This window comes from Plectropomus leopardus, chromosome 11 (assembly GCF_008729295.1).
Source record: "Plectropomus leopardus isolate mb chromosome 11, YSFRI_Pleo_2.0, whole genome shotgun sequence".
NCBI lineage: Eukaryota > Metazoa > Chordata > Actinopteri > Perciformes > Serranidae > Plectropomus > Plectropomus leopardus.
The window spans coordinates 26,176,677-26,197,919 of record NC_056473.1 but is presented as its reverse complement, the minus strand read 5'-3'; the positions used below and the strand labels follow the sequence as shown (position 1 = coordinate 26,197,919).

General features: G+C 38.9%; 2 protein-coding genes across 2 annotated transcripts in view; both read right to left on the bottom strand.

Annotated features, from left to right (window-relative positions):
* Nucleotides 1–376: 376 nt before the first annotated feature.
* Nucleotides 377–6,125, bottom strand: psmd7 (proteasome 26S subunit, non-ATPase 7). The gene is made up of 8 exons (XM_042496035.1): nucleotides 5,992–6,125; nucleotides 5,477–5,568; nucleotides 4,800–4,892; nucleotides 4,603–4,700; nucleotides 4,402–4,482; nucleotides 3,472–3,563; nucleotides 3,049–3,247; nucleotides 377–1,001 (listed from the first exon to the last, which is right to left on the bottom strand). The coding sequence occupies exons 1-8, from the start codon at nucleotides 6,063–6,065 to the stop codon at nucleotides 738–740; spliced, it is 993 nt and encodes a 330-aa protein (XP_042351969.1). The 5' UTR covers nucleotides 6,066–6,125; the 3' UTR covers nucleotides 377–737.
* A 1,821-nt stretch (nucleotides 6,126–7,946) lies between these two features.
* LOC121950517 (genetic suppressor element 1-like) overlaps nucleotides 7,947–21,243 on the bottom strand; it is a 56,090-nt gene continuing 42,793 nt past the window's right edge. Inside the window, 10 exon segments of the mRNA XM_042496541.1 lie at nucleotides 7,947–9,805; nucleotides 10,693–10,796; nucleotides 11,572–11,871; nucleotides 12,991–13,371; nucleotides 13,461–13,574; nucleotides 15,849–16,128; nucleotides 16,220–16,332; nucleotides 17,375–17,982; nucleotides 18,086–18,395; nucleotides 20,810–21,093. Of these exon segments, the coding sequence (XP_042352475.1) occupies nucleotides 9,668–9,805; nucleotides 10,693–10,796; nucleotides 11,572–11,871; nucleotides 12,991–13,371; nucleotides 13,461–13,574; nucleotides 15,849–16,128; nucleotides 16,220–16,332; nucleotides 17,375–17,982; nucleotides 18,086–18,395; nucleotides 20,810–21,093 (2,632 nt within the window). The 3' untranslated portion in view covers nucleotides 7,947–9,667.

Genomic DNA, 21,243 nt, shown 5'->3' with positions numbered 1-21,243 from the left:
GATGTTGTTTGCTTTTATTTAAAGTCTGTAATATTGTCAGTGTTAGTGCTGTATCACTTTTAATAGCTCCGTCTAAAGCAGAGTCTCAGTAACATAACGCGTCCTCTTTTTATTTCAGTCTTCAATTTGGCAATCTGACTGAGTTCAAACCGCCCCGTGACGAAAATCCACTCAGTCTCTGGACAAAAACACAGCAGTGAAGTGGCACAGGCTGTGTGAGACAAAGTTTGCCCTCTCTCCATAACTCCATGTTAAGAACAAACTAAAAACAATCATTATCAAAACATTTGCCTACAGCCACGTCTACTGCATAACATTTAACAGTAAATCTATAAAGATGAAATATTAACAGTGTGAAAACTGCAAAAACAACCCGTTTTTAATATGATCCCAATTTAATGAGTGATACAGAAACAAAACATTTTTTCCATCTTACAAAAAAATCAACCCCAGGTGTCGTATAGCACCAGGAGCACGGCGACCATGAAAACAGAGTGAACATGTTCTCACAGTTCAGAAAACCAAAGACGCAAACATCATCATCTCTGTACGATAATAACAGTCTTTAAGAGCGCCACTTGCGACCGTGAGGCCAAATCTCAAATGACACCATTCCCCATATAGAGTCCTACTTTTAGCCTGAGACCCACATACAGAGCTGCAACAGCGGGCAGAAAGTGGAGCACCATGCGGATGAAGATGGCGCGATCTGAGAAAAGACCTTAAAGGAAGAAGCCTCATTTTTTCTTCTTTTCGTCTTTCTTGGCACCGTCCGCTTTCTCCTTCTCCTTGTCTTTGTCCTTATCGTCTTTTTTCTCTTTGTCGTCTTTCTTCTCTTTCTTGCCCTCCTCCTTCTCCTGTCCTTCCTTCTTCTCTGCGTCTCGGTTGGAAATCTTGTTGTTGATCAGGTTGTGCAGAGCCACCACGGAGCGTATGAGCGAGGCCAGGTAGACCACCAGCATCTGGTCGTTGGTCTTCAGGTAGAAGGCTTTTGTGAACTCCTGCGAAGACAGAAACGGGATATTCAGCAACACAAACCGCGTCTAAAATAATGTGAAATGCACAAGAGTTGGGTGGGTCAATAATTTTTAAAAAAGTGAGATGAGAGGTAAAATGATTTATGTGATTCAATTTTAGGCAGGGATGTAGAAACTTTACCAAAAAAGTGTTAAAGATAAAAAGATGAGCCATATTTCAAACACATAGCTGGAATCTTATCCAGATATGAAAAAAGCAGGTATCTGTTAGAGCTGCACCCGACGCAGAATTATGTTCGTCCAATCAGATTTGTCTGTTCAATACAAATATTCCACAATTTGTTTTGTTTTTCATTTAAATTTTAAAAGTTTGAACGGGGTTCAGTGTAACGTTAAGTGGGACGTTCAGTGAAACAGCAGCATTTATAACAATGTGCAACGGTGTATATATGTATTTTTACTGAGTGTTGCATGTTTTTTTTTTTTACTATTTATACTGTTATTTTTGCTCTCTCTATTTCTTTTTTCTATTTCTTTTTTTTCTATTTTCAGTTTTACGTCTTGTTTTTCTACTATTTATATTGTTCTTTTTGCTCTATTTATCTTGTACACGCCTGCTTTGATTTCCCTTTGCTGCTGTAACAATGCAAATTTCCCTGTTGTGGGACGAATAAAGGATTATCTTATCTTATTCATGTAATGCGGTAAACAAGCTAATGGTGGATCAGCAGTGTGCAACATCTTACACTGACACCTGATATTAAACAAAAGCCAGCATCTGTCACGTCTGAGCTTGTTGTGAGATGTAAATTCACCTCATCTCAGCAGAAGAGAGAAAACAGTGTTTTCTCACTCCCCTTCAAAATGTGGAGACCAAAACATACCCACACTGCACAGCACACTAAATAACAAAAAAACCTGACTGCATGACTCAAAGCAGTCTCAGTGGACTGAGACGTCTCCAACTGATGATTCGAATCTCTGACGTTTAAGGGGCAGCCTTAGTATTTATCTCCAACAACTTCTGTAATTATGTGGACTGCAACCAAGAATACTTGTATAATAATAATATAATAGTGATATTGTTTCTTTGTATGCTTTTTTGTTGTTGTAATAAGTGAGTCTGGTGTGGAGGATTTGCATCCTGTACCAGAAAAATGTCAAAATCAAATTAATTTAATTAATCATTTTGGTGGATGATTATTTTATCAGTTAATCGACTTGATACGGCTGAACTCCAATTTTCATATGAAAGTGAAAAGTTCAAATTTCATTATAATATTTAATTTGGACAACCAGTTAGCTTTTAACCCTTTCCAACACCCAAATAAATCCATACAAAGACTTGATGAATTTCGTCAGTTGAAGCTGTAAGCTGCTTGACTCTCACTAGATCTAGATTTTATATTTTCAGATCAAGTTTTTAATTACAATCTCTCTTGTTCACTAAATTAATGAGTTACATGAAAGACTATCAATGAGCGCTGCATGGGGAAACAACTAGCCAATCAGTGCTATGGGCGGGACGAGCGCCATTGTCAAACATGGTGCCAGAACCAATGAGGAGAAAAAAACGACGACGAGCGCTACAGACAACACTGACGCTGCTGTCAAGGCTGCTCTACGACGACACACATCGTCTTCTCAATGTCGCCTGACAATGCAGTTTGACTTCACTCCCCTCCACTCTCAGAACTGGGTCACAATAAGAAAGCTGACATGACGAAACATCAGTGAAGACTTAAAATGAGGTGGATGCACAGGTCTCTTTTGATTGGTTAGGAAAGATCGAATCCCCCTTCTCTCACTGACATCGCAATGTCAGACCGAAGATGGAAACGGAGGGCGTGTGTTTACAATTCTATCAGGAAATTTTAATATAACTAATAATGAGTAATTGCTTTGATTCATTGTAAAAATCCAGCTCTCAGTCACCTTTGATAAAGGAAAATAAACCAGATATCGCTTAAAAATAAGTGTAATTAGAAGCTCTACAATTCAAAAGACACTAATTTCCCTGATTATTCTAATTAAATACAGAGTAAACGCCCCTAAAACACAAACAACTTACCAGTAGATTAACGTCTGGCAGCAAGTTGAAGACATCCTGCAGCTGGTAGATGATCTGGTGGTTGATGGGAAGTTTTCCCGCTGCCACTCTCTCCAGGTACGAGCGGATGTCCAAAAGCTTCGAGTTGAGTCCCTTCAGGCCGTGAACCTGGTTTGTGATCCGCTGCGACAGAGTGCCCACTGTGGTGTCCTTGATGTCTCTGTTTATGGTGTGTGGCAGATGAGAAGTAATGAATGTCTTAACACGTTAAGCGAGGAGTTTTCATTTGTCGGTATGTCTTTGCACTTTTGTCGATTACAAAGAAGCAGAATTGTATCATTTATACTGCGTATTGTGATTACAATTATTTACTGTGCTGACTTATATTGTTATTACATAAATAACAGCGGAGGGAAATTTGGAAATCAAAGGTTTGTTCAGTACCTGAGCAGATGCTCCACACCCACTTCCTCTGCTTCTTCAGCGCCAATCTCACTGGTGACGTGTTCAAAAGTCTTGGATGTTGGAGTGCCATCCTAGAAATAATAAATCACAACAACAACAATAATTCTAACTCAACTCTTAACCAAAGTTTGTTTTCAACTTAAATACAAAAAAACTCTCAAAGGAAAAGTAAAGGCAGGATGTGTTGATAGCACTGCAGCACAGACTTTCACCTTTCACTGGAAATAAGATCTCGGATCAGGCCCGACCCTACACGAACCCGCACAGTTTCTGTCCCAGCGTGACCTGAGACCTGACACATGGCAGCAGTTGGCCCGAGACCGATTAAAAACTCAAATTTGTACTTTAAAATCAGGCCTATATTTTATTACATTTCATAAATTATAAAATATATTTTTTAATAATAAAACATGTATTACAAGCTAGAGGCTGGCATGTTTCCTTGCACCACTTCTCCTTGTTCTCCTCCTTCTGTTATTAGTCTGTTATTCTGTGCATAACAGGTTCGGCAAAGCAGGCTGCGCCCTTTGGTGCATCTTCTACGTGCGATGATCTTGGCATGCCGCACGCAGATGATTACCACTTTCTGCCACATCTCACACATCTCTCCTACTGTCCAAAGAGGTCTACTGAAAATACTTTTTAACAATTCAAAGGACAAAAATTAAGCTATTTAAAGGCTTTTCAATTCTGTTTGCTTTTTCAGCAGAATAAATATAAACAGAAGCCATAAAACTTCATTGAAAATCACCCAACTTGTGTCCAGTAAACCCTACATGCATCGTCAACTCACACAAATGGAAACATATTTATTATGTCATTTAGAATTCGATAAATCAATGCACAGCTCAAACAAACTTTTGACATCTGGTATCCCATCTGCCTCAATGCAACCCAGGATTCACTTACATCGTGTATTTCCTCCACAGAGATGTATGCTTCTGTGGGTAGACCGAGATCTTTGGGCTTCACATCTATGATGACTAATACCTGGAGGGATAAAAAAAAATATGAGCATCTTATTCAACATCAGAATAGATATGATTAGAACAAGATGGTGTCACAACACATGCTCATTAAACAGAGGAAAAAAGTCAAGCAGTTACATACCGAATTGGTACAGTACTGCTTGATGAGCTCATTGATGGCAATGTCATTCTTATGTAGCTTGGGTCCTGTGTGGTACCATCCAACTATTCTTTCTCTGGCTGAAAAAGCAGGGAAGACAGTTACTCACAAGTATAAAACTACGGTAAAACCATTGTGAAAGACACAAGTGATTGACGAAGATGCAGGCAGTGCTTTACCATTAACTTTCTTGAACATGCCATACATGTTCTCCAAGTAGTCATGATCCAGGAACCACACCGAGTCGTCCCTGTCATCCTCGTCAAACGGCACTGTAAGAGAACATCGGCAAGGAATTAAAGAACTGACGGGATCTGTCTGTGGCAGCGTCACAATAAAATGCTGTCTAATGTATATTCTTATATCTTAAAAGGTGAAATCCACTGATTTTACACATGATCAGCTGACAACTCAGCCTGTAAAAACAGTTTTGTTGTGATATCTTTGTATCTAGAGGGAGCTTTTTAATAGAGTCGTTCCAATACTGACAAAAGTATCAGAAATGCCTCTGATACTACCTAAAATACTGGATCAAGTAAGCGTCTATGTGCCGATCCAATACCACGTGAATTACTGATAAAGTCTAAAGTAGTTTCACACCTGGATAGAAGATTATCAGATGATGAAATGATAGGTAAAAATAAAATGAATAACAAACCATAATGACAAAACAAAGAGAAAATGAAATCAGATAACCCCCTCTGTGTGTGCGTGTGTGTGTGTGTGTGTGTACATTACAACTTTGGCTGAGACCTTTGCACCGTACATTACATCTGCCTCTTTCTTTATTTCATTACGGTTGTGTATATAATCGTTTTTTCTGGTATTTTCCAAATACTGTCACCATGTCACTCACCTGCAAAACTATTTGAGACGTCGAGAACTTTTTTCTGCCATGATCCCAGGAGGACACCAACCACTCGTTTCTGGTTGCCAACTTTTCCTATCCTGTATATTGAAATGTCAAAGTGACAGAAATTAACTTTGTAGTTCACAACAGTTTTATCAGGAGTGGATGCGATGAGTCATAAACACAGACTGAGTCGTTAGCTAGGTTGCTAACTTGCTTTAAGCTAATGCTCAAATCTTAACGTTATCTATCGCTAATAAAATCGAATGACAGGATTATATTATTAGTTTATAGTGAGTTCAATTCGCCTTGTAGTTGAGCACACGTTGTTTTCTAACACTGACCAGGTGGCGAACTTGATTTCAATGAGCTAACTAGCTCTGTCATGTCTGCATTCATTTTCTATGGGACTCTGACTCAGCAGGGCTAACGTTAGCTTAGCTTAGCAGCAACGCTGCGCTTCTGGACATTTTTACTTCTATCCTTGTTAAAGACTGAACACAGATATTAGATTTACTCACCTGTTAAAATGATCGACCACGCTGAGCAACACCAGGGGGTGAACGACCACATTTTCCACCGCTAACTCCGGCATTTTCGCAGCGAAGATAAACAGCTAACGGCCCCTCTCAACACAATGACGGCTCCGATTCACTTCCGCTTTGCGTCTGACGTGTTTTCCGTTTCTCTTGGCAACGGAGAGACGCAGAGAAAAGGCACGTGAGTTCAGTAACAGCCCATCACTGACAAAATGGCAGCTTAAGTACCGAAAAACTTAAATTATTTCTGTTATTTGCTTAAATCATTGGCCTAAACAACCTTATATTTTGGTCAGGCTTTTTATTTTATCTCATACAAAACAACAGCAAATGAAGAAATACAATCAAAGTTTGTATTTAACCCTGTAAACCTGGGCAAGATGGCTTTATTTATTGATTGATTTATTGATTGATTGATTTATTCATTTATTTCTCAAAAACCTTGGATGAAGCTAATGACCAACAATAGAAGAAATGACCCAAGTACATGAAAATGACCTGAAAAAAAATCTCAAATATTATAATAATTTTAATTATATGGTTATGATTATTCTCAACATTATGTACATTTTTTTCTGTAGCGTTTAAAAAGAAAGAAATAAAGTCTTCGACATCAACAAATCTCTTTTTTAGTGTCTCTCTTGTTTACTATGCCGATAATGCTTCTTTGGTGCTCACGGTGTCAGTAAAATTAACTGAAGGACTGAATTGAATCTTACTAAGCCAAAATTGTCTGTAACAGGTCCATATTGACAAAAGTTTAAACATATACACATTTTGTTTTTGCAATCTAAGCAGCTAACTAGCGTTATTTCCAGCAGGTAGGCAACAACATCCAAGGAACTACAACAATGAACTGCATGGCTCCCAGACCAGGCCTCTAATTGAGACAGGCCTTTATTTGTCAAAATGTGTCACCACACCGAGCTAGTAAAAGGGACTGTGCTTTTATTTGAAGTATTACAGTGAGTTAGATTTGTGTTGGGAGAGTTATCTTAAATTCATATTTCATTACGCAACTGACTATACACTCATTAATATTTATATTAACATAAGATAACCGGAAACCCTGATTTTTAAAATAAACATTATTTAACAAATTGCATTGTGCATATGACTTATTTTGACATTAGTAGTAGTTGTAGTGCAAAATTCAAATTAACATGCCAGGGGGTTAAGTTGAATTATTCCTATTATTTTTTTCGAAAGGAGAAAAAAAGGAAAAGAAAGCCATACATTCATTATTGAGATAACGGGATAATTTTCATGAGATCTTGAGATAACAAAACTGTTTTTCTGAGATAATGACATAATTAATTTGAGTTATCAAGATAACAAATGAAGTGTGATAGCGGTAAGATTTCTGTCACGAATGATATACCGTGCTGACTGATGGATGCCCCGGACACTAATGTGGATAAGCTGGAATTTTTTGTGCTTTTATGCTTTTTTATTCAATAACATTTTTTGAACGAATTAATGAATATTAAAACAAGAATGTTAACGTAAAAACAGCTGTCTGTCGAGCTAACCTGACGGCTTGGTGAATAGTCTACTATTAAATGATTTCGTTATCTCGAGATCACAAGAAAATGATCAAGTTATGTTAATTGATTAAATTGTTATTTTTAACTATTATTATTTTATTTTTTTATCAACATACTATGTTAAAACATTTCCGTCTTAATGAGCCTTTTTCAGGATGACAACAACCCCATCAACATGACGTGAATCGTAACTATAGTCATCACAGACACTAGGTCTCAACTCAATTTAACACCAATTTAAGATTTTGGAGCAATTTCTGAACCAGATAAGACACACATGACATATTTTCCAGAAACAGAATACCTGTTTATGCAGGAAACATGAAATGAGTGCTAAAATAAATATGCCAGAAGTAAAAACTCCCCAGATAAAAGACAATGATCGATAAAGACATTTTACAAATATTTTAATGTAAATTTCAATCAGAATGTACAGCATTATATGTTAATAAATAATTCATCACAATTATACAGCCCAAATAATACATTACATGACAACTGATTGAAACAAATATGCAGGATATCACAGCGAGTTTGTAGAGGAGACTGAACAGGTGAAGCAGGAGGGTCAGGTGATTTTGGGAGATTGCTATTTAGCTTGTGCTTGTAGGAACGGGCTCCTGGGATTTTAATATTCAGAGGGAAAGGGGGCAGAAATGACGAATTCGGGACGTTTGTTTTATGTGGCTTGAACAAAAATAAATCTCATCAAAAGAGAAGATGTAGTTTATTGTTATCCTCAGAGGACTAGTGTCATTCTGATGTTTATGTCATCCATAAACAATTAGAGATTGTTTCAAGTACTGTACGGGCATCAAGTGAAAATAAATCGTTTATAGGTTTTGACAGTCCTGAAATGGAGCTGAATGATAATTTGGCTTTTTCATCTCCTTAAGAAAGCCATTTTGCTTAGTTTTTTAACAATAATGCCACGAGGTATCACCTTCAGATGGGTGAAAACAACTGTAAGGTTTGACAGTATGACTAAAAGTACTGCAGTTTCACTCAAGTGATGCCAATTATTAAGAACCTGTGTCGAATGTTGCAAAAGGCCTTTTAAAAATATCACAACTTTTATTCTTTTCAAGTGTTCTCAACATTTTTATGCATTTGAAGGGACACAGACTCTGCAGTAAAACCATCTGAGCAATCGTTAACTTTATAATGTGTGAGACAAAAACTGCAAATTGTCTTCCATCCACAGTGCATCTTGGTCAACCCCCAAACATTTTGACATTAGGTAACATTATCGTCAAATACAACTGTCCTGACATCCTTCATTTCCTAAACATTTTTTTTATTCTGACCAGCAGCAATTCAAACTAAACATATGGCTTCCCACAAGAAATGGTTAAAACAATAAAACATACAAAATTCATCTATCACAAGTGACATTTACCAATGGAAAATTTATTAAACCTCAAAAAAATTCATTGATACCATTTGCCTTTATATAGATAATATCTTTTTAGAAGTTTCCTATCCTCTGCAGAAGCTTTATGCGCACACAAACCGCTTCATCTGTCAGATAAGTAGACACGACGACATTAAACCACACAGAGGACGGTCAAGTATTTCCCCCAATTTCGCTTCAAGTGCATCCTATCAAGTTTAAGGCCTGAGGTGTGCTTTGATTCCTTGACTCAATGTTCATTCTCTGAGTATTAACCAAGTGACCACTGCATGCGCAGTCTTTTCTCACGGCTGTCCACAGAGGCTACAGGTTTGTGCCGAGTGATGATCATTAGTGTGGATCGATGATGTGAGTTAAATGGTGGAGAGTCCTTAAAGCTGACTCGGGGACTAGTGGGAGTGGTTAGCATTTCTCTGGCAAAGATGCTGTTTCACCTACACAGTGCTGATACAGTCAGAATGCCTCGACTTTATGGTCTCCGTGGTTTACGGTCACCGTGGCGAACATGGCAGGTAATCAGTTGAATCTGGAACCAGTCAGGTGACATAACTGGTTGGCCAGAAGAGTAACAAGACAAGAAACCGCTCCTTCAAGTGCTTCAAGTGCTTCAGAGAGTGGTCTGGCTCCAGTCGGTCTTGTTCGTGTTACTGTACCTTCGCTGTCAGAGGCGTACCCGTCGGGGAGTTGGAGTCGGAGGTCACCTCGGCGTGTGCCCGTTGACTTGCCCCCTTCCCCAGTGAATGTTAGGTAGCGTCAAACACCTCCTGAAGTGCTCCAGCTGGGCCTGCAGTCTCTCTCTCTCCTCTCTCACTTTCTGCCTCTGACTCACCAGCTCCTGATGAATGAAGGACGGACACGACTCTCGTTACTGAGCCAAGACTTTCTGCACTAGGCTGCATCACTTAAAGGGGCAGTTCATCCAAAAAAATGGAAAGTCATTATCTACTCACCCTCATGCTGATGGAAAGTCGGGTTACGTTTTAAAGTCCACAAAACACTGCCGGAGGTTCATGGGGAAAAGGCGTTGCACTCATCTCCCAAACAATTGATGCAAATGGCGACCGGGATTCAAATGTTAAAAAATACATAATAAAACCCCAAAATGTCTCTACAGTGCTCGTCCGAAGTAATCAAAGCGTCCTGAAGCCCTGACGTGTCAAGTTGTTTTGAAAAACGTTACTGAGGTTATGTTTTCAGCCTTGATTTAGCCCGTAGCTCCTAGTGTGGAGCCAGATTTAAAACCACTGTGTGGGCTTCCAGGTAGTATGTAAACACTGGCGCGTAGATACGGTGAGCATTCGTTGGTCTAGTGCAAGCGCACATACGTGAATCCAACATTAGGAGCTAAAAGCTGAAAACATGATGCCAGTGATGTTTTCAAAACAGCTTGGCACATTTCATCCTAAGGGCACTTGGATTAATTTAGACGAGCTGTATGGAGACTTTTTTTTGGTTTAATTAATTATTTTTTTTAATATTTGGATCCTGGTTACCATTTGCTTCAATTGTTTGGGAGATGAGTGCAACACCTTTTCCCTGTAAACCCTCTGCAGTGTTTTGTAGATTATAAAACTTCACCTGACTTTCCAGCGACATGAGGGTGAGTAGATCATGACTGAATTTTCATTTTTGGGTGAACTACCCCTTTAACAGTATATACAAACAGGAAAAAAACATTAAAAGATAAAAATACTGCATGCAGATATGGTCTCAGGTACTTACCCCCATAGTGAGAGAAAGCTGCTCTGCAGTTCTGGTCAGATTGTAGTTCTGTGCTTCAAGTCTTTTACACTGACTGTGAAGAACCTGCCTCTCTATACTCCAATCTGTGCAGAGAAAAACACAGAAACCACAAATGAGGGGATATTCTAACCATTTGAATGCCTCTCTCACAAAAATGATCTGTGAGTATAGTGTAGTCCAGTGTTAGGGGGCCATGGGCCGAATCTGGTGCTCCAACAAAAATATTTGGGCCCCATATATATATTTGCACAAACTTTGTCTTTATAAAATCTGCATATAACTTACAAACCAGAGAAACTAAAAGAAGTAATGAAATGTCCTATGTGTGCTGGTGTTGCAAAAAAGCCCAAAGGTAACTTCTTTCCTATTTATTTATCCAGTTGTGTGATCAGGACTTTCCAAAGACATGCATTAATACAAACGGTTTATCTAATAATGGTTAATAACAATTTAGATTCACGGATTATGCTGTTGATGAAGGTAGTAAGAAGAGAACAGCAGTATGGCAGCTCTGCAGCTCAAAAACTCAGCAACCACAACGTTCAACATTGTCCATCCCTGTAAAACCCAAGAAGAAAGGTACAGGTATGGGTCTTTTTAGCTTATTGGATGAACATGATTTGTGACTTGCATGACTTATAGCAGATTTGCTTGACTCTCATCACAATAACCTGGACTTGTTGAGACCTGAAGGTTGAGACTTGAGACTTACATGTGTGACTTAACTCCCACTGTAACATCTAATAGTAACTATTAATTTACGCCCTAAAAAGAAAGAGAGGGCAGTCTAACAGAAACGATGTGTTACTGAGATCATTTTTCTAAAGTAACAACATTTTAAATTTGAAATTAACTCACCATCCACATACTCCTGATAGGCCTCAAAAATGGCTTCAATACCGTGCCACTTCCTTGGAGCCTCTTCTGCCTCCTCCTCCTCGTCTTCCTCCTCTGGACCAGACTCTCCTTCGTCCTCATCAGACATGTTTTCTCGCTGTCCTCCAGTGTCCCTGCTGGCTACAAGGGAATGGAAGTGATGTCCATTGATGTGTGTGTGCTGAGGGGCATGGTTAAGAGTTGAACTTTTCAGCTGAGAGACGTTGTGAGGCAACACACAGTCTGGCTTCATGCCGGCCTCAGGGACACAATTTGAGACTCCTTAGAAGAAAAGAGTGAGACAAAAATGCCATGTCAGTCTTTGCAGCTGCTTTTGGTACCTCATAGGCAGTGGTAAAATAAGTATTCAGGTCCTTCACTAATGTATAAGTACTGATACCACACTGTTAAAATACTCTGTTACGAGTAGAAGTCCTGCACTGAAAGTTTTAGTTAAGCAAAAGTAAGTATATTCAGGAGAAAGTACTTGAAGTATAAAGTAAAAGTACCAAATGCAGAAAAATCTTAATAAAATTAAAAAAAAACTTATGCCAAAAATGAACGATTGTAAACATTTTTTAAAAATAATAAAAATAGAAAAAACATAAAAAAAGATTTTAAAAAACTGAATTAGAAATTAAAAATTATAAAAAAAAAAGAAACATCCTAAAAACTCAAAATTATCACAAAAATTGAATAAAAAAACATCCCAAAAAACTCAAAATTACTGCAAAAATTGAAGAAAGAAAAAAAACACTCACAAGACAAGAATGTTTATATGAATAATTGGTAATTAATTTCCCATCAATCAGCTGAAAGAAATCAAGCTACTTTGCTCAGGTTACAAAGGGTTAATAAAGATAAAAAATGATTTGGAAATTATTGTGTTGTTTATAATTTACACTGTGTCCCAACATTTTGGAATTCAGGGTAAACATGACATTGGATTACACATTGATTAATCAACTTATCATTGCAGCTGTACTCTTATAAACTTTTTGGTGATTCAATTGATAACAAAACATTATATTTTATTAAATTTTCTTATGTTTGTTAGGCAAAACTCTTAATCTGTAAAGTAACTTCAGTGTTTAGATAAATGTAGTGAAGTCAAAAGTACAATATTTACTTTTAAATTGTGGTGAAGTAAAAGTGTTAAGTGACATAACAACACATTACTTCAATTAAATACAAAAACCTCAAATTAGTACTTAAGTGCTGTACTTGAGTAAATGTCCTTCAATGCATTCAGCTACCTCTCATAGAAGCCAGTGTGGTTACTAATGTACATTTTAAAACCAACAACATTATGCATAAACACCACTAGGTGGCAGAACATTGCCATCTCAAAATGTACGCTCCAGCCTGATGGTGGTGCACCTCTGGGAGTGAGTGGCTCACCTTTGTTCTGCAGAGTGTTGTGTGTTGACTGCAGCACGGCCTGGTGGAAGTGCTGAGCAAAGGCTTCAGGTGTGAACCTCTCCCAGGGCCGATTCCGTCCGTTCTGCACAGGATTGGACTCCTTTTTCTGCGGAGAGGCAACAACGCCATTCTGGAGGCCCTGAAGCTTCCTGTTTTGCTGAGCCTCCATAAATTCAGTTTTCTCATGATGGGGGGCCAAGGGTTGAGGGACGCGGGCCCCGTGGGTGTCCGTGGAGGGTTTGAATGTGTCATTATGGGGGAGTTGTTTAGGTTTGTGTGAGTAGGGAGGGGAGGGGCTGGGGGAGTCGGGGTACATGTGTCCATTTGATTGACTCGGCAGAGGGGCTGATGATGAGTCACCTGAAAAAAAGTTTGCACAGCTCCTTAGACAAAAGATTTTGCCACTTTAAACACATTAATGTATGTGCGTATTTGCTTAAGTATCTCACCAGTTGAGGGAGCAGGAGGACTGCTGCACGGAGGTAAAGGATTATATCTGAGCGTGTCTAATGTCACAGTCTTCCTCTGAATGGCCTTCAGCAGCTCCTCCGTCCTCTCCTTATCTACAGAGAAAAGACAGAATGAGAACACGTCATTCATATTTGAAAATAGGGCTTAAAATATTGACTGGCGCCAGGAACTGACAGAAAAGGGTCAGCAAACGGTGTGACTTGAGGTCATGTCCATTACAACTCCATCATAGAGTATATGGCCACCCACATCTAAAACACACTGTCATTGATATATCAGATTTTAAGCCAGATTTTGTGATTGTTTCATCCAAAAATGGGTAGTTCACAATAAACTACAGATGAGAAAATTCTTCCTAGAACAGGAAATTAAAAGACAAATTGAGAAGGAGTGCAAAATAGTTTCTAATTATGCACCAGCATCCATTTAAACAAGTAATAAACACGAAATGTTTAAATAACATCCAATTTTTAATGGGATTTTTCTAATATGATTTTTTAAAATCAGTATAGCTGTGAACTCAAGTCACAAATTTGATGACTTTAAACTGAAAAAAAAAACTGGAAAAAGGAAAAAATGGAAAAAGACCACTAACTTGACTTGGACTTTAACAACAACGATCAGTGGCTTCACTTGGAATTGAGCCCTTAGACTTGTAAATACTTAATGCATACTCCCAAGGTCAAAGATGAAGACGGATGTATTTATAAAGTGTGCCACGAGGCAGTTTGTTTCCCATCATTTCCTTAATTAACTAACATTGGCACTATTTATTCCCAACAAGTTGACACTTTGTTTTAGCCAATACAATTTGCAGGAGAGAATCATGAAGAACTGACGTTACTTTACTGAGTGCCTATTGAAAAAAATTATACCACAGTATATAGTAAATTTCATATGCATGCACATACTGTAATGGTTAACTATGAAAAAACAAAACTAACCCTAACAACAAAACCAAGTGCTTCATGAGAAACATGCAGGTCGAAAAACAAGGCGCAATAACCTTCAACTTCGTTCGACATTTGAATTTGCACAAAGAACGGTAAGCTAGAGCAAATATTGACATAGTTATTAAGATAATGTTAGCTTAACAGCTTAGTGAGCTTAAAATAAATATGCAATTTTAAAAAGTAATCACAATTTTTGTAAATGCAACATATTATCACTCTGTTGGTAGCATTAGCAGTCTTAATACATTTGGTGAAAAGAGCATTATGACTTGTTTATGACTCTTAATTTGAAGTTTAAGACTTTGCAAAGACTTGTGATGGGACTTGACCCTGGACCTGTCAGTCTTGACTTGGGACTTGAGTATTTGACTTTAAGTCTTTGTCTTTGACTTGATGTGGGACAAGAGTGAAAAGTCTTTAGACTTAGTTATGACTTGCATAACAATTGCTTGTTCCCACCTCTATTGATCAAATTTTTAATTCATGGGTTCAACTGACAAAGTATGAAGAAAACTACTAGATTTTTTAAAAAGTAATGGAAAGTAGCATTTGTTGCCAGTTTTCTGTTTTTTAACTGAATTTGACCTATTTATTTATTTGTACATTTTAATTTTTTAACTGTTTTGTTCAATGATAAATCATTTTGTCATTTTTAACATTTTTATCTATTATTACACTTTGTGCTGTTATTGTTTAATTTACCTTTTCTCTACTGTTTAGAGTATTTTAAATAATTATTTATTCATTATTATTATCATTATTCTAATTTTCTAAATTCATTTTTATATCTATAGGTTTTATCCTGCCTCTGGGTTTTCCTCATTAATGGCAGAATTTCCTCAGTTCCTGGTTTTAATGAGTACTCCTATTTTAAAATTAAAGTCTTGCTTATTTATCCTTGAACTTGTGTGCCTTTTTACTTGTGTTTGTGTGTGTGTGTGTCTGTGTGTGTGTGTGTGAGTGTGGTATTAAGAGTGCTATATATAAAGTCTGATGGATTGATTGATATTGTATCTGTGACATATACTACAAAAACTCTCCCTCATAGAGTTTATATACTGTTTTAAAGATCATAGCTCTCACAGTATTTGATTTTTCCCATTTTTTAAATATTTCTATCAGCATATTTACATTAAATATACATATTAAATTCATTCATTTTTAGCAGATACTGTATTTTGACAGGCTTTGGATTATATTCTTCTCTTGCTGGAGAAAGTAGAAAATCATGCCGTAACCTCCGCTCGAGATGCCTCCTAACTTTATTTTCTTCACACCCCTCCTACAGCCGTGGTAAAAAAACAAAACTGAGAGAAACTGAGTGTGGTATTTTTCCGCGGGGAATCACCGGAACAACTGTGCGGAGAGCAGAGTAACACGTAGGATGTGTGTGGATACTAAACAGGCTGTTACCTCTCCTCTGTTGTGGGCTGACATGGGACAGGTTGAACATAAGGAGGAAGTCTTTTTTCTCCTCCAGTTCGGGGGTGCTGTCCATCTGCTCGGCAGAGTACGGGGTGGTTAAGGGAGCTGTAGGTGTTGCAGGTGAAGAGGCCTTTCTCTTGCCCCGCACGGCCGGTGGAGAGAGGCTGCGCTCTCTCATCATCCTCCTCCTCTTCCTCCTCTTTCGTGCCAGAAGCTCATCGCGATGGGTGAGCGTGGTCAGACCACACACGCGCAGAAAATCCACTTTCTTTGGAGGAGAGAGACATTTATTCAGGTTAATATCACTCCAACATTTTCAAATTTTACTTGTATATTTAAAGTTTTTGTTTTTTATGCACCTCAGAGGATGTGTCCGGTTTGAGCGGAGGCTGCTCCGTCACTCTCCTCAGATGAGCTTTCACCTCCTCCTCGTCACTCTCATCATATGACTCGTCCAGGTCGTAGTAATAACCTGGTGAAGGGAAAACAACAGAGTCGCTGAGCCTCATGCAGCAGCATTCTCTTAAATTTATCTTATTTTTTTCTATTAATTTTCTGATAATAGAAAATAGAAGAAAAGTCATCTTCACCATCCAAATCTGCTATTATCCAGGTGTGCTCATCAATACCACTTAATCATAATTTACCTATTAGCACAGGCAGCGCCCCCCAAAATCTATTTAAGGGCAGGTGTGGTGCTGTGCCCAAAACTTAGACATGACACCTAAAAAGGCTGAGAGAGGAACCTCTGCGGTAGTGAAACTAAAATACTGTTAAATAAACTTAAACAAAGTAAATGTGATTTCAGGGAAATGTATTTAAATATTTAAAGTAAAAGTACTCATGCAAAATGGTTCAAATAAATTTAATAAATCAAAACAATTAAGATAATTAAAAGGAAAAGCAGCAAATCCTCATACATACAATATATAGGAGAAGCTGGAACTATGAAATGTTTTTTTGCGTAAAAAAATGACTTACATGATTATAAAAATAATTGCCAATTAATTTTCTAGTAAATCAACTAATTGTTTCAGCTACACTTTGCTACAGCTACACATATTTGTATGATTTGTGCGAAAAAATCTGAATTAGTAAAGTAATTATCTAATAATAGCAGTGGAGTAAAAAGTACAATATTTCCCTCTGAAGTGTAGTGGAGTATAAGTGATAAGTGGCATGAGATTGAAATTCTCAAGTAACATTAATGTTCCTCAAATTTGTATTTAAGTGCAGTACTTGAGTAAATGTACTTAGTAACGTTAAAGCATTACAGTAACTGGGATGAATGCACCGAGTATAGTAGTATTTCTTTAGCCCAAAATGAATGATTTGAGTCATAATGACTGTAAAACATTATCTAAATTTGAATGAATTATATTCATGCATTTTTTGAATGTTTCTTCAAATGTAAAACTAATTTTTCCATGTGCTGGGCAACAGTTTGTGGCCTGTGGAAATAAAATATTTTTGCTGCTCATAAATCCCCTCTTTTTCCACGTCATCCTGCTCACCTCCCTCTCTGGCCTCTCGCCTCCTCTTCTCCTCCAAATCCAGTTTGCTGAGCAGTCGGCGGTGCTGCTGGAGAACTTCGTCATACACTAACATGCTGTCAGGCGGCTGACTCTGCCGCTCCCTCACTGGAGACGGAGAGGCTGCCTGACACCGTCCCACCAGGTCCGTGCAGGCACCGGGAGTACTCGGAGGCACACAGGATCTCTGGTGGAGGTTACTGATGTGATGGCGGTGATAGAGGCTCTGGATGGCTCTGTCTTGCTCCACTTTGTTCCAGGAGCCGGTCTCTGGTAAACCAGCTCCCCTCAGCGATGTGTACCTCTCTGTGCCTTCCCCCCTCCTCCTGCTTCCGTCTTCCAGCTTCTCCCCCCAGCTCAGGGAGGGTCTGTCAGCTCGGGTCAGTCCCGGAGGTGGCCGACTTGGCGGTGTAGGAGGGTTGAGTTTTCTGCGGGAGTCTACAGGGGTGTCGACGAGGGATGCTGGGTTCCACAGTGTGGTGGGAGGGGCAGGAGGATGATGGGGACCTTTGGGGGAGATAAGAGGAGGCGGAGCGCCGAGGCAGGGAGGCACGTCTTTACTGCCCAGGTTGTGATGGACTGAATTGGTTCTGTTGAGGAGAAGAAAAAGCAAATTGAAATTCCTTTTAAAAAGTTTCACCACATTGAGCGTGATGCAGATAAATATTTCCTAGTTTTTTTTGTCATTTTCACCTGTGACTGTCCCTCCTCAGCTCAACCCCTTTCCCAGGTGACCTGAGGCCCATCTCCAGCGGGCCCTCCCTCTCCTGCCCTTGCCCTCGTTGCCGTGTTAACCACGCCACCTCGCTGGCCCTCTGCGTCATCATGGCAGCTGCCAGAGCTCCATGCATCCCCCCCGCAGCAGCATGATGCTTCCCCAGGTGAGAAGGCACCAGGCTGGGCACAGGGTGTGGGATAGAGCTCCTGGGGGAGTGCAGGCCAGGCTGCAGGGACAGAGGTTTGGGTGCTGGGAAAATTGGGTGCTCTGAGTCCTTGGTTTTATCTGGAGAAACAAAGGAGTTTAGACCATGAATTAGTTCTTAGACGTGTAGCACCAATTTGTGCGTGTGGCCGTTTGGATGAGATTTATTCAGACATCCTTCAGCGTCTGACACGGCAGTTCAGACATGGGTGACAAGATGATGGATTACCAATAATATTTCAATTTAAAGTTAGAAGAAATGTGCATGCAGTGTTGTTATTTCATAAAACTTTAATATATACACTTTATTTATTTGTAATCCATAATGCAATCAAACAGACTTAATTGTGCCATATTTTAGGTGTTAATATAGAAAAGAGTTAAAGTTTGAACCCGCAATATCACAAAAAACAAAAATAGTTTGAGAGTTTATGAATCAATTCTGTATGAATTGGGTAGTATGAATCACACATATTTTTTAAAGGTGGCTCTTTGCTTGGATACATTGCATAAATCATCTGACATAATTCATCTTAAATCCATATTTTTCATCTTACCTGTAGTGTTATTAATAAATCTAGATTGTTTTGTGCCGTTCATAGAGAAATCTGCCTCCTCTCCAATATGATGAAACTAGATGGCACTAATGTGGTGCTCAAAGCGCTAAACAATACATCTGAAAAACTCAAAAGCAGACATCTCTATGGCTGATATCTCCAACACTCAGCAACTCATGCTTAAACAATCTAGACTGATAAATAACACAACAGGTAAGAGTAAAAATATGATTTTTTGATTTTGGAATGAACAGTCACCTTAAAGTTTGAGAGCTTATGCAACAAGTTTCAACATGCTGCTGAGCTACAACAAGTGCATCCACTGTTTCTGCATGACTACTACTGTGCTATGTTCAAAAGTAGGTCTTTATCCATTTATAATAGAGTGAAAGTGAATCTGATACAAGGAAAAGCATCCAAAGGAGTGCAAAAGGCACATTATTCAATATTCATATATATTTGACACACTGACCCACAATTTTAAAGATCATGGGGTCATTGTAAGCACAACAGTCTGCCTTGGTTTAGGTAATGAAATACTATCTTGTGTACAGAGTTGACATTTCGGCTTGAGAGTGTCACAAGCTCTGGACAGCAGATTTACCAAAAAGATTGTTTTTTCTGGTATACAACTACAAATTCTGGCATAATGTTTGCCCTAGAAAAGAGGTCAGGGCATCACCATAATCATCAGTAATTGCCCTTTTGGGGGCCATAAATATCAAGCCTAAATTCTAACCAACATCAGCATCCTGAGGCCTCACAGAAGCAAGACAGAAAGGTTATGATTTACATCTATTCAAATCTAAACTACTGAAGAGTTTCTCTCCTCTCCTGTGATTTTCAGTAAGTAAAAAATGAAAGGAGCAGTGTGTAGGATTTAGTGGCATCTAGCAGCGAGGATTGCAGATAGAAAGCAGGTGAAACTTTCCATGTGTCAAGCATGAACACCAGGTTAGAATTACTTCAATATTCTTGGTCTTTATCTGCATCATCTGAGAGGTCTATTCTTCTCAAAAAAAAAATAAACCAGACTAAACATTGCATATGCACAGTATGTATACCACCTCACACGCAAAGTTGTGATCTATAAAAACTTGAGGGGAGAATGCGTGCACCTGTAGGGAAACTCTGACCCATGTGTGCGCACACTTTGGAAACAAAGAAAAGTGGCGATGCAGATGGTGAAGCAGAGAATAAAAGCCAGATTGTAGAAACTAAATGTGAGAGGAATCATTATATGTATCATGATGCCTCTCACACTAAATTTCGCATCATATCACGCACTACTTACAGTTCCATATTCAAATATGTAAGACCTTACGGCCAGATTTTGTAGATGTACTAAATAAATGGCCTTAATATGTTGTTTTATTCTTTTCCATTTCCATTCTATTTTTCTTTCAAGTCTTCTCCTGAAATATTTCACAGAACTTTTACGTGTACACTTTGTCTCTCCCAGATTGTAAAAAGTTCTTACATTTAAGAAAATCTGAACAGTAGGGGAAATTTAACTGTCTGTTTTGATTTATGTTCTGTACCATGAACTGCTGACCAGTAAAATTAAAAATTAAAAAAATAAATAAAATAAATTGGTCTTTTTCCAACACTGTTTGGCTTGTCGCTTACAGGGCCAATGTGAAAATGCAAATGGATTTATCTATTATATTCGATTTTCTGCCAATATATCAGCCTAAATCTGACACACTGGACCTTTAACACAGTCATTTTTACTCCGATAACTTCATTTGAGTAACTTAAACCAAAACTTAAACTTTGCTTTCTGCGTAGTTTCCTCCTGAGCTGAGATTGTACCACACAGAATATTATCACTTTTTTTTTTTTCAACTCTGGGTTGTGTATGTGCACGTACGTGTGCACACGTTCATGAGAGCATGTGTGAGGTCTGTGTGTGTTTGTGTGTTTGTGTGTAGGTACCCAGTCTGTTTGGGGTCAGCCTCTCCCCTGGCCTGGCCCTGTCCTCCGGTGGTGCCCTCCGAGCCTGCAGCTCAGCCAGGTAGTGGCTCTCAGCCGCTCTGACCATCTGCTGCTGTCTCTCCCTCTGCCTCTCCTTCTGTCTGTCCAGCTCTCTCTCCCGCTCCTCCTCCCTCTCTCTCTCCCTCTCCCGCTCTCGTTCCAGCCCTGCCTCGCGCTCCCTTTCTTTCTCTCGTTCGCGCTCTTGCTCTCTCTCTCGCTGGCGGAGCTCATTCTCCATCTGTAGCCTGTGGGGGAGGTTGACAAGTATGCACACACACAGACACACACACACAGGGGGAGAAGGTGAGAGATGCAACACCCAACATGAGGCAGATATTAACCACACACTGGTGAACCTCACACAAACATTTCTGCTCAAACATACACACACTCGC

Excerpts from the sequence above, each read along its gene's own strand:
- psmd7 (XM_042496035.1), bottom strand. The coding sequence starts at position 6,065 with ATGCCGGAGTTAGCGGTGGAAAATGTGGTCGTTCACCCCCTGGTGTTG. Across the intron at positions 5,569-5,991 it reads GTGGTCGATCATTTTAACAG|GATAGGAAAAGTTGGCAACC; the intron begins GTGAGTAAATCT and ends TTCAATATACAG. Across the intron at positions 3,564-4,401 it reads CTGTGGAGGAAATACACGAT|GATGGCACTCCAACATCCAA; the intron begins GTAAGTGAATCC and ends TATTATTTCTAG.